This window comes from Vanacampus margaritifer, chromosome 4 (assembly GCF_051991255.1).
Source record: "Vanacampus margaritifer isolate UIUO_Vmar chromosome 4, RoL_Vmar_1.0, whole genome shotgun sequence".
Classification (NCBI taxonomy): domain Eukaryota; kingdom Metazoa; phylum Chordata; class Actinopteri; order Syngnathiformes; family Syngnathidae; genus Vanacampus; species Vanacampus margaritifer.
The window spans coordinates 11,523,638-11,535,996 of record NC_135435.1 but is presented as its reverse complement, the minus strand read 5'-3'; the positions used below and the strand labels follow the sequence as shown (position 1 = coordinate 11,535,996).

General features: G+C 42.3%; 1 protein-coding gene across 1 annotated transcript; it reads left to right on the top strand.

Annotated features, from left to right (window-relative positions):
• The first annotated feature begins 2,388 nt into the window (after nt 1–2,388).
• Nucleotides 2,389–8,394, top strand: slc35c1 (solute carrier family 35 member C1). The gene is made up of 2 exons (XM_077563627.1): nt 2,389–3,171; nt 4,590–8,394. The coding sequence occupies exons 1-2, from the start codon at nt 2,658–2,660 to the stop codon at nt 5,165–5,167; spliced, it is 1,092 nt and encodes a 363-aa protein (XP_077419753.1). The 5' UTR covers nt 2,389–2,657; the 3' UTR covers nt 5,168–8,394.
• Nucleotides 8,395–12,359: the final 3,965 nt, after the last annotated feature.

Genomic DNA, 12,359 nt, shown 5'->3' with positions numbered 1-12,359 from the left:
TCAAGTGTTCCATAATATTTTCGAATCTATAGAGGTACTGTACTTGGAGACAGCGTGAAAGTACTGTACATCAATTGTTTGCTGCCATCTTGTGTCGTAATGCTATATTACAGTTAAGGGTTGAACTGATATGATAAAATATGGGATGCTTTCAGTATTCCCACAATAATAACAATGAATGCTCGACATTGCTCGACAAGCAAATAAAGAAGTAGAACATTTCCCGTTTTCCTGGGACTTAAATGCATGTCTTCAGGGTAACCCATTGACTCGAAGTAGCTGGTGGTTGTTTAGGTGTAACAAATAGAAAAACGACTATTGTAAATTATTGTAATTGTGTTTATGTATGTATTAATTTCCCCAAAATAATTACATTGTTTCATTTTATTTTTAAAGTGGGTTATTATTGAACAGTAGTGGCTTTATATTGGTCACTTCCTGTGTTTTTGTCAGTTAAAGCTTTTATTATTTTTGAAAGAATAGGGGATATGCCGTGTTGCTCCCCTCGCGTTTTCAGTTGGCGTCTGGCCTACAAGAGGTACGTGCTTGGGGAGAACCGCCTCAATAAAAAGTTCATTTTTCTAAAGTTTAAATGTAAAGATAAAGCAAAGATTTTTCGGTGTGATGTTATTTGAAAGAATATTCGGCAATTGCTGTACTGTATAGAGTGATTGAGGGGTTTGGGGCTGTGGGAGCTTTTTGTTTAACTGGTTCTTCCTATATGTGTGTGTAAGTGTTAATTTGCCGTCAGTATTGTAACATGCTAAACTGCTTAATTTTTGTGCTAAGCATGTGATAGACATGGGATCACGCAGCTTGCTGCCCAGTTTGTTTTGTTTTTTCACACTTGCAGGTACTGTTTTAGAGATGTGCTGGTGAAGCTTTGTGAACCTTTGAGGCTTTCTTTCAAATTGTTCCGAGAAAGATTCAGAGCTTTGGCGCTTCAGTGAAAGCAACATATGGGACATCTAGTGGACGAAAAAGAGTAAATGCAACCCATGTCATTGACGTGTGAAACAATCTCTCACACTCATCTTTCATCAATAAAAGATGATCCTGTATAAATAGGTCGGAAACAATTGCGTTTACATTCGGAATATAAACTCACGAAAACAACACGTGTTTGTTACTTAAAAAGTGTGTTCTGCTTAACGGACTGCCTGAAATTGCATCCCCATGTTCCTCTGGTCAGGATGCTCATAGGGGCTTCAAATTCACCCAACATGGCGTTTTGACTTTTCATGTGCCTGTGTCTATATTATTCATATGCTGCCATTTTATTGCATTAAAAAACATTAAAATATTTATATGAGTCATTTTTGCACCGCTGACAACGCTGTCGGATTTCCAAAGCAACCACTTTTCAGCAAGGGATTAAGAGAAATGTCACCATGGGCTGACATAAAAAAAAACTAAAAACAGTAGAGGCATTACATCTGCTTCAAAATATTGACGAGGCAGAGATCGTCGGATCCCGTCGACGAAGAGAAGAAGACTTGGACGAAGAGGAGGTTACAGACCAGAGAGTTGTTGTGGCTGGTTGGTTTATTGAACATATTGGAACATTACAAAATATAAAATGAAGTTAAAATACAAATTTGAAGAAAGAAAAATAATTAATCAATGTCATAATTTACATGTTCAAAAGGAGTAGGAAGTACAATAACATATATATATTCTTATCCAATAACGTATTGTTAAAATAAAAAAATAAAAAATAAAAATGAACAACTTATGAACCAGGGGGGGGGGGGGGGGATACTGTGTGGACTCCAGTAGTCCCGGGAGAGGAGCTACAATACATAATTACATTTACATTAAAAAAAATGTAATGAACAAAATAGCTTTAGTAGCTACTCAAACGGCTTGTATTTACGTGTAATAATAATTTTAAGCAATAGCATCATTACCAGAGCTCAAGCCGTTACAATTACGGCTCTGGGTGATTTAATTAATAGTTTTAAAATTCTGATAGACATAGTGTTAAAGCAAGGAGCGACTCCTGTTCTTTTTCAGTGGGTTAAAGATTTAGGCTTAGATTTTACATCGCATCAACAGGGCGCTCCGCTGAAGTCTCCCTGCACCGGAAGGTTGGGTGCACTCATACGTCGAATGCGGAGGTGATTTGAGCATATAGTCCATACAACGACAAAACTGCACAGTGACAAAAACAAAACACATACACACAGGACTCTCATAATATTATGTATCATATGCATGCCATACGTGGCTCCTATTTGTTCTAAAGATTGGCACTGTAATGGAAATTGAAATGAGGAAGTGTGGTCATAAGTAAGATGTCATGGAACTTTAACTTCCGGTAGTAATATTTACTTTCAAAATAAAAGCAATGAAAATAGTTTGCATTTACGTTAAAGTAGCCACTCGGATAACAGCAAGACATTGATCACTACTGTATTTGTTTTATATTTTATTATACATAGAATTATGTGCACTTGATTTTTACCGACACTATAATCGTATATGGAAAAAAACGTTTCATTTAGCTTTTAAAGGGGCTGGTAGAGACGTTGGTGTCGCGAGGCTTCACTTCCCGACCGGGAGACCACATTCGTGTGTTTGAGTGTGTGGGCGCGGGGGGGAAACGTATTCATCGTGACTGTTGGTTAGCTAAATGACCGCCTTTCTCTTCAACCATGAACAGGACGCAGCTGAAGCGGTCCAGTATTTTGAGGATGGCTGGTGTGGAAATGGTGGACCAAGACGGAATCGGAGAGACCTTTTTTTTCCGAGCTGCAAGGATAGCAGCAGTGGTAGCCTTGTACTGGTTCGTCTCCATAACAATGGTGTTCCTCAATAATTATCTACTGGACAATCGCGACCTGGACGCGCCGCTGTTTGTGACCTTCTACCAGTGTGTTGTGACTGTGACACTCTGCTGGCTGATGCAGCTGTTGTCTGCTGCGTGCCCGCAATTGATCGACTTCCCGTCGGTCAAATTTGACTTGAAGACGTCCCGCGAAGTTTTGCCCTTGTCGGTGGTCTTTATCAGCATGATAACCTTCAACAACCTGTGCCTGAAACATGTCGGAGTTGCCTTCTACACGGTGGGACGTTCCCTCAGCACTGTATTTAATGTGCTGCTGTCATATGTGATTCTGAAACAGACCACTTCCTTCAGAGCCATATTGTGCTGCGGGATCATTTTAGGTACGTCGGCTCATGTTTCACACTGAACGTGTTCGGAAATCTGAACTGGTCTTGTGATCATCAATAACAATGACACTACAAAAAGCAATAATAATCGCTTGAGTCATTTTTTCAGGAAACACAAAAACGTAACTATTTGGTGTATGATATTTACTAACAATTTTAATCAAAACAGTGATAACATATGTCTATGGACATACAAACAATGAAACATGAAATAACTAAACGATTTGGGCACATTTCTGAACATGCCTTTCCATATTCGCTATCAGGAATAAAGCATAACTAATAAACTAATGAAACAGAATTGAGGAGGCACGTGCATTTCTGTTTATTTGGTGTGGCAAATTGTCAAAGAAGTGATGATACTTGACAGGCATGAAGTCTGTTGACTTGGGACTGGGTTTTTGGACACAGTTGCACATCTTGGAAGTCTATTGTCCAACGTACTTATGTGATCATTCTGAGAAACATGAATTGCCTTGTGGCCAACTGTATTAAGCTACATCAACAAGTCCCAAAATGATTTGCAAGTTGTCTTTAGACACAACAGAACAGCCATTCTATAATACCAGTCAAATCATGTTATGATTACCGTACACATATTATGTTTATCTGAAAGTTTCATTAGCAAAAAGCACTTTTTTTTCTAGATTGTGGGTTACAGTACAGCAGAGGTGGGCAATCTTGGTCCTCGATGGCCATAATCCTGCAGGTTTTGGAGGTTTCTCACTTCCAACGCAAGCTGATTCCAATCAACAGGCTCATTATCAGGCTTATGCAGAGCTTGCTGATGAGTTGATCATATATCAGCTGTGTTGGAGAAAGGCAACCTGCAAAACCTGCAGGACTCTGGCCCTCGATGCCCACCTCTGCAGTACAGCATAGGTGTCAAACTCCGGTCCTGGAGGGCTTTAGTCCTGCAGGTTTTAGATGTTTCCGTTCTCCAACACAGATGATACATGATCAGCTCATCAGCAAGCTCTGCAATAGCCTGATAACGATCCTGCTGATTGGAATCAGCTTGTGTTGGAAGAGGGAAACCTCCAAAACACAAGGACCGGAGTTTGACACCTATGCAGTACAGTATTAAGATCTCAATTAGATTATGTACTGTGGAGGAAATTTAACCCAAAACACTCATGTTTGTTCAAATATTGTTTGATAAGACATAAGAGTTAACAGCTTATCACTTGTAAAAGCCATAGATTCTGGAGCCTTTTCACTTTTTGTGCTTTTAAGCTAAATTCCTAAACTGAAATTGTAAATAAGACTAAATAACAAGATGAAATATTATTTAATGGTGGGAAAAGGTTTTGAAATGAATTCTTAGCTCATTCTTTTTTATATCTATAAAAAACAAAACTGGCATTTGGACAGGGGTATGAAAACATCATCCTCCTTGTGTTGTTTCTCAGGTGGATTCTGGCTCGGTGTGGACCAGGAAGGCATGGCGGGCTCCCTCTCCTGGTCAGGGGTCTTCTTTGGTGTGGTCGCCAGTGCCTGTGTGTCTCTCAATGCCATATTCACCAAGAAAGTGATGCCTGCAGTGGATGGAAATATCTGGAAACTATCCTACTATAACAATATCAATGCATGTGTACTCTTCCTCCCACTCATTCTTGTGTTTGGAGAGGTGGGGCGTGTCACCAGCTTCAGCCGTCTCACTGATCTATGGTTTTGGTGTGTGATGACACTTGGAGGAGTGTTTGGGTTTGCCATCGGCTACGTCACAGGCCTGCAGATCAAGTATACCAGCCCGCTGACACACAATGTCTCAGGGACTGCAAAAGCCTGTGCTCAGACTGTTATTGCAGTGGTGTACAACTCTTACAGTAAAAGCCTTCTGTGGTGGACCAGTAACATGTTGGTCCTAGGTGGTTCTTCAGCCTACACGTGGGTCAAGAGCCGAGAAATGAAGAAGACTCCCTCCGGGCCTCAGGATTTTGCCAAAGAAAAATTGCTATTTGGGGAGAAAGGAAACACAGGGGTATAGTCCGTGTCGGGCAGGAACTAGTTACTAGTAACGCATTACTGTAACTTAGTTACGTTTTACAATAACTATCACTCCAACACATTACTTTTTTAAATACAGTAACTCAGTAATGAAACAGAATATTTCTTTCTATTTAATTATAACTGTTTTGATTTAGTTATGACGATTAAGAATTGGACAAAATTGCTTTGATTTTCTCAGTATAGTTTTGATGTGACAATTCAAATGTTTAGAGGGTGAGTCTCTTACAGGACAGATGAGATGGGGGAGTGTGAATGTGTGTTAATTAGACCCTTTGTTCTGAAAGGCTGAAAACTGTGTTTTTCCATCGTGGGTCAGAGAGGGGTGAGCATGGTTGACCAAATGTATTGAGACAGTGTGACGAATGGGGGTGTAGTCATTTAACTTTGGGAGGTGACGTTTTGAAGGACAAAGGATATTAGCTACGGACAGGGCAGGGAAACTTTACAGTTGAGAGATACGAGATGGCGCGGGTTGGCGACTATTTCTCCTGTCCGGCTATGTCGTGAAGAAAATGCCTGAATTCACTGAACTCATGTATGTTTATTAATCAACGGCATGAACACGCAAATGGTAAGAATCCTGCCATTTACAACAGTAACTAACGTATTGTACCCTTCCTGTGAGATAACTTTTTAACCAGTTACCAGCGGTAAGGGTTGCCGTCAAGCTGAAGAAGGAATCCTATTGGGCCTTTTTGGCCTGTGGGACTCCGGAGGCTGCTGACAGGTACCAGCTGGCCAAGCGGAATGCGGCTTCGGCGGTCGCTGAGGCAAAAACTCGGACATGGGAGGAGTTCGGTGAGGCCATGGAAAACAACTTCCGGACGATTTCGAGGAAATTCTGGTCCACCATCCGGCGTCTCAGGAGAGGAAAGCAGTGCGCCGTTAACACTGTGTATAGTGGAGATGGGGTGCTGTTGACCTCGACTCGGGACGTCGTGAATCGGTGGGGAGAGTACTTCGAAGACCTCCTCAATTCCACCGACACGCCTTCCTTTGAGGAAGCAGGGTCTGGGGACTCTGAGGTGGGCTCCCCTATCTCTGGGGTCGAAGTCGCAGAGGTGGTTGGAAAGCTTCTCAGTGGCAGGGCCTCGGGGGTGGATGACATCCACCCGGAGTTCCTAAAGGCTCTGGATGTTGTGGGGCTGTCGTGGTTGACACGTCTGCAGCATCGCGTAGACATCGGGGACAGTGCCTCTGGATTGGCAGACCGGGGTGGTGGTTCCCCTTTTTAAGAAGGGGGACTGGAGCGTGTGTTCCAACTTTAGAGGGATCACACTCCTCAGCCTCCCAGGTAAAATCTATTCAGGGGTGCTGGAGAGGAGGGTCCGTCGGGAGGTCGAAACTCGGATTCAGGAGGAGCAGTGTGGTTTTCGTCCCGGCCGTTGAACAGTGGACCAGCTCTACACCCTCAGCAGGGTCCTCGAGGGTTCGTGGGAGTTCGCCCAACCAGTCCACATGTGCTTTGTGGACTTGGAGAAGGCGTTTGACCGTGTCCCTCGGGGAGTCCTGTGGGGGGTGCTTCGGGAGCATGGGGTACCGAGCCCCCTGATACGGGCTATTCAGTCCCTGTACGACCGATGTCAGAGTTTGGTCAGCATTGCCGGCAGTAAGTCGAATTTGTTTCCTGTGAGGGTTGGACTCCGCCAAGGTTGCCCTTTGTCACAGATTCTGTTCATAACTTTTATGGACAGAATTTCTAGGCGCAACCGAGGCGTTGAGGGGGTCCGGTTTGGTGGCCTCAGCATTGCATCTCTGCTTTTTGCAGATGATGTGGTGCTGTTGGCTTCTTCAAGCCGTGATCTCCAGCTCTCACTGGAGCGGTTCGCAGCCGAGTGTGAAGCGGTTGGGATTAGGATCAGCACCTCCAAATCCGAGACCATGGTCCTCAGTCGGAAAAGGGTGGAGTGCCCTCTCCGGGTCGGGGATGATATCCGGCCCCAAGTGGAGGAGTTCAAGTATCTTGGGGTCTTGTTCACGAGTTACAGCGGGAGATCGACAGGCGGATCGGTGCAGCGTCTGCAGTGATGCGGACGCTGTATCGGTCCGTTGTAGTGAAGAAGGAGCTGAGCCGAAAGGCAAAGCTCTCGATTTACCGGTCGATCTACGTTCCTGCCCTCACCTATGGTCACGAGCTGTGGGTCATGACCGAAAGAACAAGATCCCAGATACAAGCAGCCGAAATGAGTTTCCTCCGCAGGGTAGCCGGGCTCTCCCTTAGAGATAGGGTGAGAAGCTCGGTCATCCGGGAGGGACTCAGCGTCGAGCCGCTACTCCTCCACGTTGAGAGGAACCAGTTGAGGTGGCTCGGGCATCTGGTTCGGATGCCCCCTGGACGCCTCCCTGTGGAGGTGTTCCGGGCATGTCCTCCTGGCGGGAGGCCCCGGGGACGACCCAGGACACGCTGGAGAGACTACGTCTCTTGGCTGGCCTGGGAACGCCTTGGGATCCCGTCGGAGGAGCTGGCTGAAGTGGCTGGGGAGAGGGAAGTCTAGGCTTCCCTGCTAAAGCTGCTGCCCCCGCGATCCGACCCCGAATAAGCGGAAGAAGACGGACGGACAGTTTCCAGCTGTACTGATTACTTAAAAAAGTAATGCATTACTATTTAAAGTAACTAGAGTTACAGTAGTAATAGTATTGCATCATCAGAGGAATTGAGTTACTTTTAAAATGAAATAAATAGTAACTAACTAGTTAGTATTTTTTAAAGTAATGAGCACAAAACCTGTAGTACATTTCATAAAAAAATATTTTTTAAATCACTAATCTTAGAATTTAATTGTGTCTGCTTCAGATTTTATTGTTTGCATTTATGATGTGAAATGCACTTTTGTAGGCGTTTGGGTTTTAGTCATACTGTGGATTTATGATTTCATGACGCTTTCCTGTAATGGTGCGAATTATTTAATGTTTTTGTAATTAACAATATTACAGTGGTCCTTTGACATGCAAGTTTAATTCATTTCATACTGAGCTAAAATGACACGCAAGTTGGTGCACTTGTAAGTCAAGTTACCACTTTATTTGTTCATTTCTACAATTACATTTCCGACCGACTAAACTAGCAATGTGTTTGTCACCGCCAGAGGGTAAAAGTGTATTTCGTAAACATGGAAATATCATTTTGAATAACAGTGTATGTGTTTATTTGTTGCACTTTGACACTGAAATCAACAGTCAGCATATAAATGTATTTTTCAATCACCCATGTTCTCTGCGAGGTTAATATTTGTGGGGTAAAATCTTTGACAGTGATAGGCTCCAGCACCCCCGCGACCCTAGTGAGGAAAAGCGGTCAAGAAAATGGATGGATGGATGGAATCTTTGACAGTTTACGGATGACACACGCACCCTCACCGGCTTGGAGAATCCAGGTCCAGAAAGTAAACGCCCTGTCACAGATTGGCTCAACAGGTGTTTCTAATCAACTAGCAGGTAAACGAGCTTTTCTCCACTTGTGAAGTACTTGGAGGAGCAAAACTGCATCAGGGTTTTTACTCTCTGGACTTGGATCTCGCAACCCTGATTTTAAATCTTTACTTAACCTAACGCATGTTTTTTTGAATGTGGGAGAAAGCTAGAGTAGCTGCAGAAAACTGACAGAAGCACGGGAAGAACACAAAAACTGAAATTGAACTGCCGAAACTCAACTGTGAGGCAGGTGAGCTAACTATTGTTGTCATGGTAATGTGAACAATCAAAGCAATCTCCACTGGTGTTGTCATGGCAGCATCTCTTGGTTTTGCTGCTTTTGCCAAATTATACTGTAGTAGTTTTTACACACCTGTCACTATGGGGAGCCCAGTCTGCCCCAAAACGCTTGTGCATCACTCGAGGTCGAGGCACAGATCTCTAACACAAACATAAAAAAGAAGAAAAAAACACATTTTTATTCGATTTGATCATAGTACTGATTGATATTTATATATTTTTGTGTAAAGAAATAATATAATCATGATTTCATTTGATTGATGGAAATATTTGTCATGTTTAATTTAAACATCACAAGACTAAAAAACAGAAATGTATGCACATTATGCAGTACTGTATATGGGCTCGAGCACTTTTTTGCACTTTTCATCAAAGCGGATTCTCCCGTCCATATTGACCATTTGCACCGATGTCGCGTGATCACGTGACTGCCCTATGATGGACGGCGGAAAGAAATGATTGTTGAATGGAAGGGGACGTGACCCGGAGCGACTTAGTGACTTAGCGACTGTTATTTTACAAATTAAAAGTTATTATTGCCCATAGAGCCATGGAATCTATTACTTCAACCAAAGTTTGCTTGTCAGTCGGAGTTACACATTTAGTCGGGACTCATAGAGCACGATATTTACTTCAGTTGGAGATTGCTAGTTTGAAAACAGCCCCTTACCTTCTGTTGCCTACTGTTTTTACCAAGTTAATCAAATCGCCGACTCAGCCAGAATTCACAGCGCACGACCTTTATCATTATGTAGTCAATGCCGTCTCTTCTTTTTACACCGGGGATGATTCAAAAGCTTGTCGCTGGCTGGGTCTCTGGGACGAGATGCTACGCTCACACAACTCCATGCACAAAGACGAAATCCCCCATTATTAAACAGTCAAATGCACTTAATAGTTTTAAGGTGCATTTTAAAACTAAGCTGTGTGTTTATGCAGTTGGCGTGGACGCTAACTATCTGGCTCGTTAATGTGATTTGAAACACGCAATTCAAAACCTATGTTACAATCTTTGTTAGAGTTTAAGTTTACCAGTAAAATGTATGAACATTTATCTACTAACCTCGCAAAAAATGATCGCTGCAAATCCGTGAATACTTTGTGGGCTGCCAGTCCTTTCTGTTGATTGCTGCTATCAATCGACGTCAGTCGTCTTCATTAGTAGGTATGCGATAAAAAGCAACATTTGGTTTACTCCTTTCTCTGTTTGTGCAACCGACCGCACAGCAAGATATGACCATTTTATAAGATAATCAATTAGATAAAGGACTTTACGCTGTATGAGATTCAATGGTTACAATACAGGCAAGTGGTTCTTTTGCCGTCCAGCGTTCCCATGACGTCTGTGACGTCACGTGCAAAAGGTCAATAGGCTACTTCATCAAGGTTGCATAACCTGTGAATTTGTGTGCAATAACAAAAGAGGCACAATTCATTGAATTCTGAGGCTAACATGTAAATCATGGAACATCAAGTTTTCCTGAGACTTGTGAATGTAACTGAAATCAATTCGAAGCATAGCACACTTTAAAAATTGCCAGTCGGGATGAGCATGAGCACAGTACAAAACTGGATCCAGCATCAGTGACATACTGTATGCATGTAGGAATTTCAATTCACGCAAAACAGTGTGAACATGCAAACTTCGCGTATGAAGGTAAGAGCCCACCGAGATTCATTCACAAATATCAGGCAAATGTGCACACCACCAGGTATGCCCAGATTGCTAGTACTTACTTTTTATTTCCCCCCAAAATATTCATTGCGTTTTTAGCAGTGGGATAAGAAATTATGAAATGATGGTTTTATAATACTTTTGTAGATGAAGATAGGAACACTATGAACAAGTAACACTGTCGTCTTCTACCAGGATTAATTAATAAACTGCTTCACTGTTGTAATTCGGCACACTGCCACTTGATGGCAACAACACTTCACTTACGTCGCTGGTACAACCAGAGCTGACTCATTGAATAATACTATGACAAATTTTTGCTAAAAGACACCCCCCCCCCCCCACACACACACACACACACACACAAATTATGTTCCATACGAAATAAACCTCTATATGCATGATTCTAAGTCAAATAAAAATCAAACAAAGATGGTAGTTTTGTTTTTCCCAAACCATTTCTTTTAAAAGACAAAGAAAAGCCTTTTGTGTTTACCTTTGATTTGCTCTCAGTATTTTTCCAACAACTATTTTTCTATGGCTCAAGCAGAAATTTCCACTTAGAGTCCCATCTGTCATCTGTCAAGTTGACAAACAGGGAAACAAATGGAGCCCTTATGAAGTTTGTGCATTTGTATGGAAAATTATACTTGTGGATGTGTCTGTAGGTGTTTTGACCATTGGGTGCAAGAATCACAGTTTTCTACTATTCTTGGAACCTTAAACCTTTTAAACACAGCTAATGAATATCTAGAAATCCTCATAGAATTGATAGAAATCCAAATGGCGGATTGCCATTAATGTTGTTTTGCGGGTTGGGATCACATCTCTGCATGACCGCTAGCCAAAGTCCATGTCCGTGGTTATTAAAGAGGCTGTCTGCCTGTCTCTTTTGCATTCAAATTGAATCTGCTCAAATGTCTTATTAATAACTCCAACAGGATGTTCAGCGCAACTACGAGACACGCATTTGATAGAAATGTGAGTAAGCCTGCGGAGGCTTCATTCAGCAGTCTCAGGGTCACTAAATGGAGTGTAGAAATGGAGAGCACTGGCCATTTTTTGGCATAGCAGATTTCTGCTCAGCTTCCATGAAAAGAGTGCCATGCAATCTCCAAAACAGTACATGTTGCGTTATTGTGATTAATTATCTCCATTTGTTGTCTGGCTGGCCTTGTTTGAGTTGTTTCATTGTGCATGTGGGCTTTGTGGTTCTCTGGTCATGTATGCGTTTTGTTCTCATGTTTCTGCGTTTATGAGAATTTTTATCTTGCAGAGGCTGGGCGGTTTATCAAAGAATAATTTGAGCATGAAAGTAGTAGCAAGTGGTTAGTTTTTATGCCTAAATGTAAATATGTACAGTATGTGTGCGTCAAGGCATGTTTACATGTGAGGTCAGGCGTTCGTGAGTTCCTATGCAGACTGTCCAACGTGCTGTCATTGAGGAACACACTGAGAGGATTTGCTAAACATAGCTCTTACTCCTAAGATGCCGACACCTGCTGCGTTCCTTTGCGGCGTTGAGGAGGATGCTAAGACAGAGCAATCAAACAATGAAATGGAATTTTGCCAAAATCTGCAACTTGCAGAGAAAATAGGTATGCATAGCATAGCTGGAAGTTTATTGATTTAACACATATAGTTTTTGCAGTAGATGCGTTAGTACTAAATACACAGCATACAACCACAAATAAAAATTACAATTATGATTGTGCAATAGGGATATATTTAATAATTTATTTAAATTTAGCATACCAATTTATTTTGTCAGGGTCCTGTGCTA

Excerpts from the sequence above, each read along its gene's own strand:
- slc35c1 (XM_077563627.1), top strand. The coding sequence starts at position 2,658 with ATGAACAGGACGCAGCTGAAGCGGTCCAGTATTTTGAGGATGGCTGGT. Across the intron at positions 3,172-4,589 it reads GTGCTGCGGGATCATTTTAG|GTGGATTCTGGCTCGGTGTG; the intron begins GTACGTCGGCTC and ends GTTGTTTCTCAG.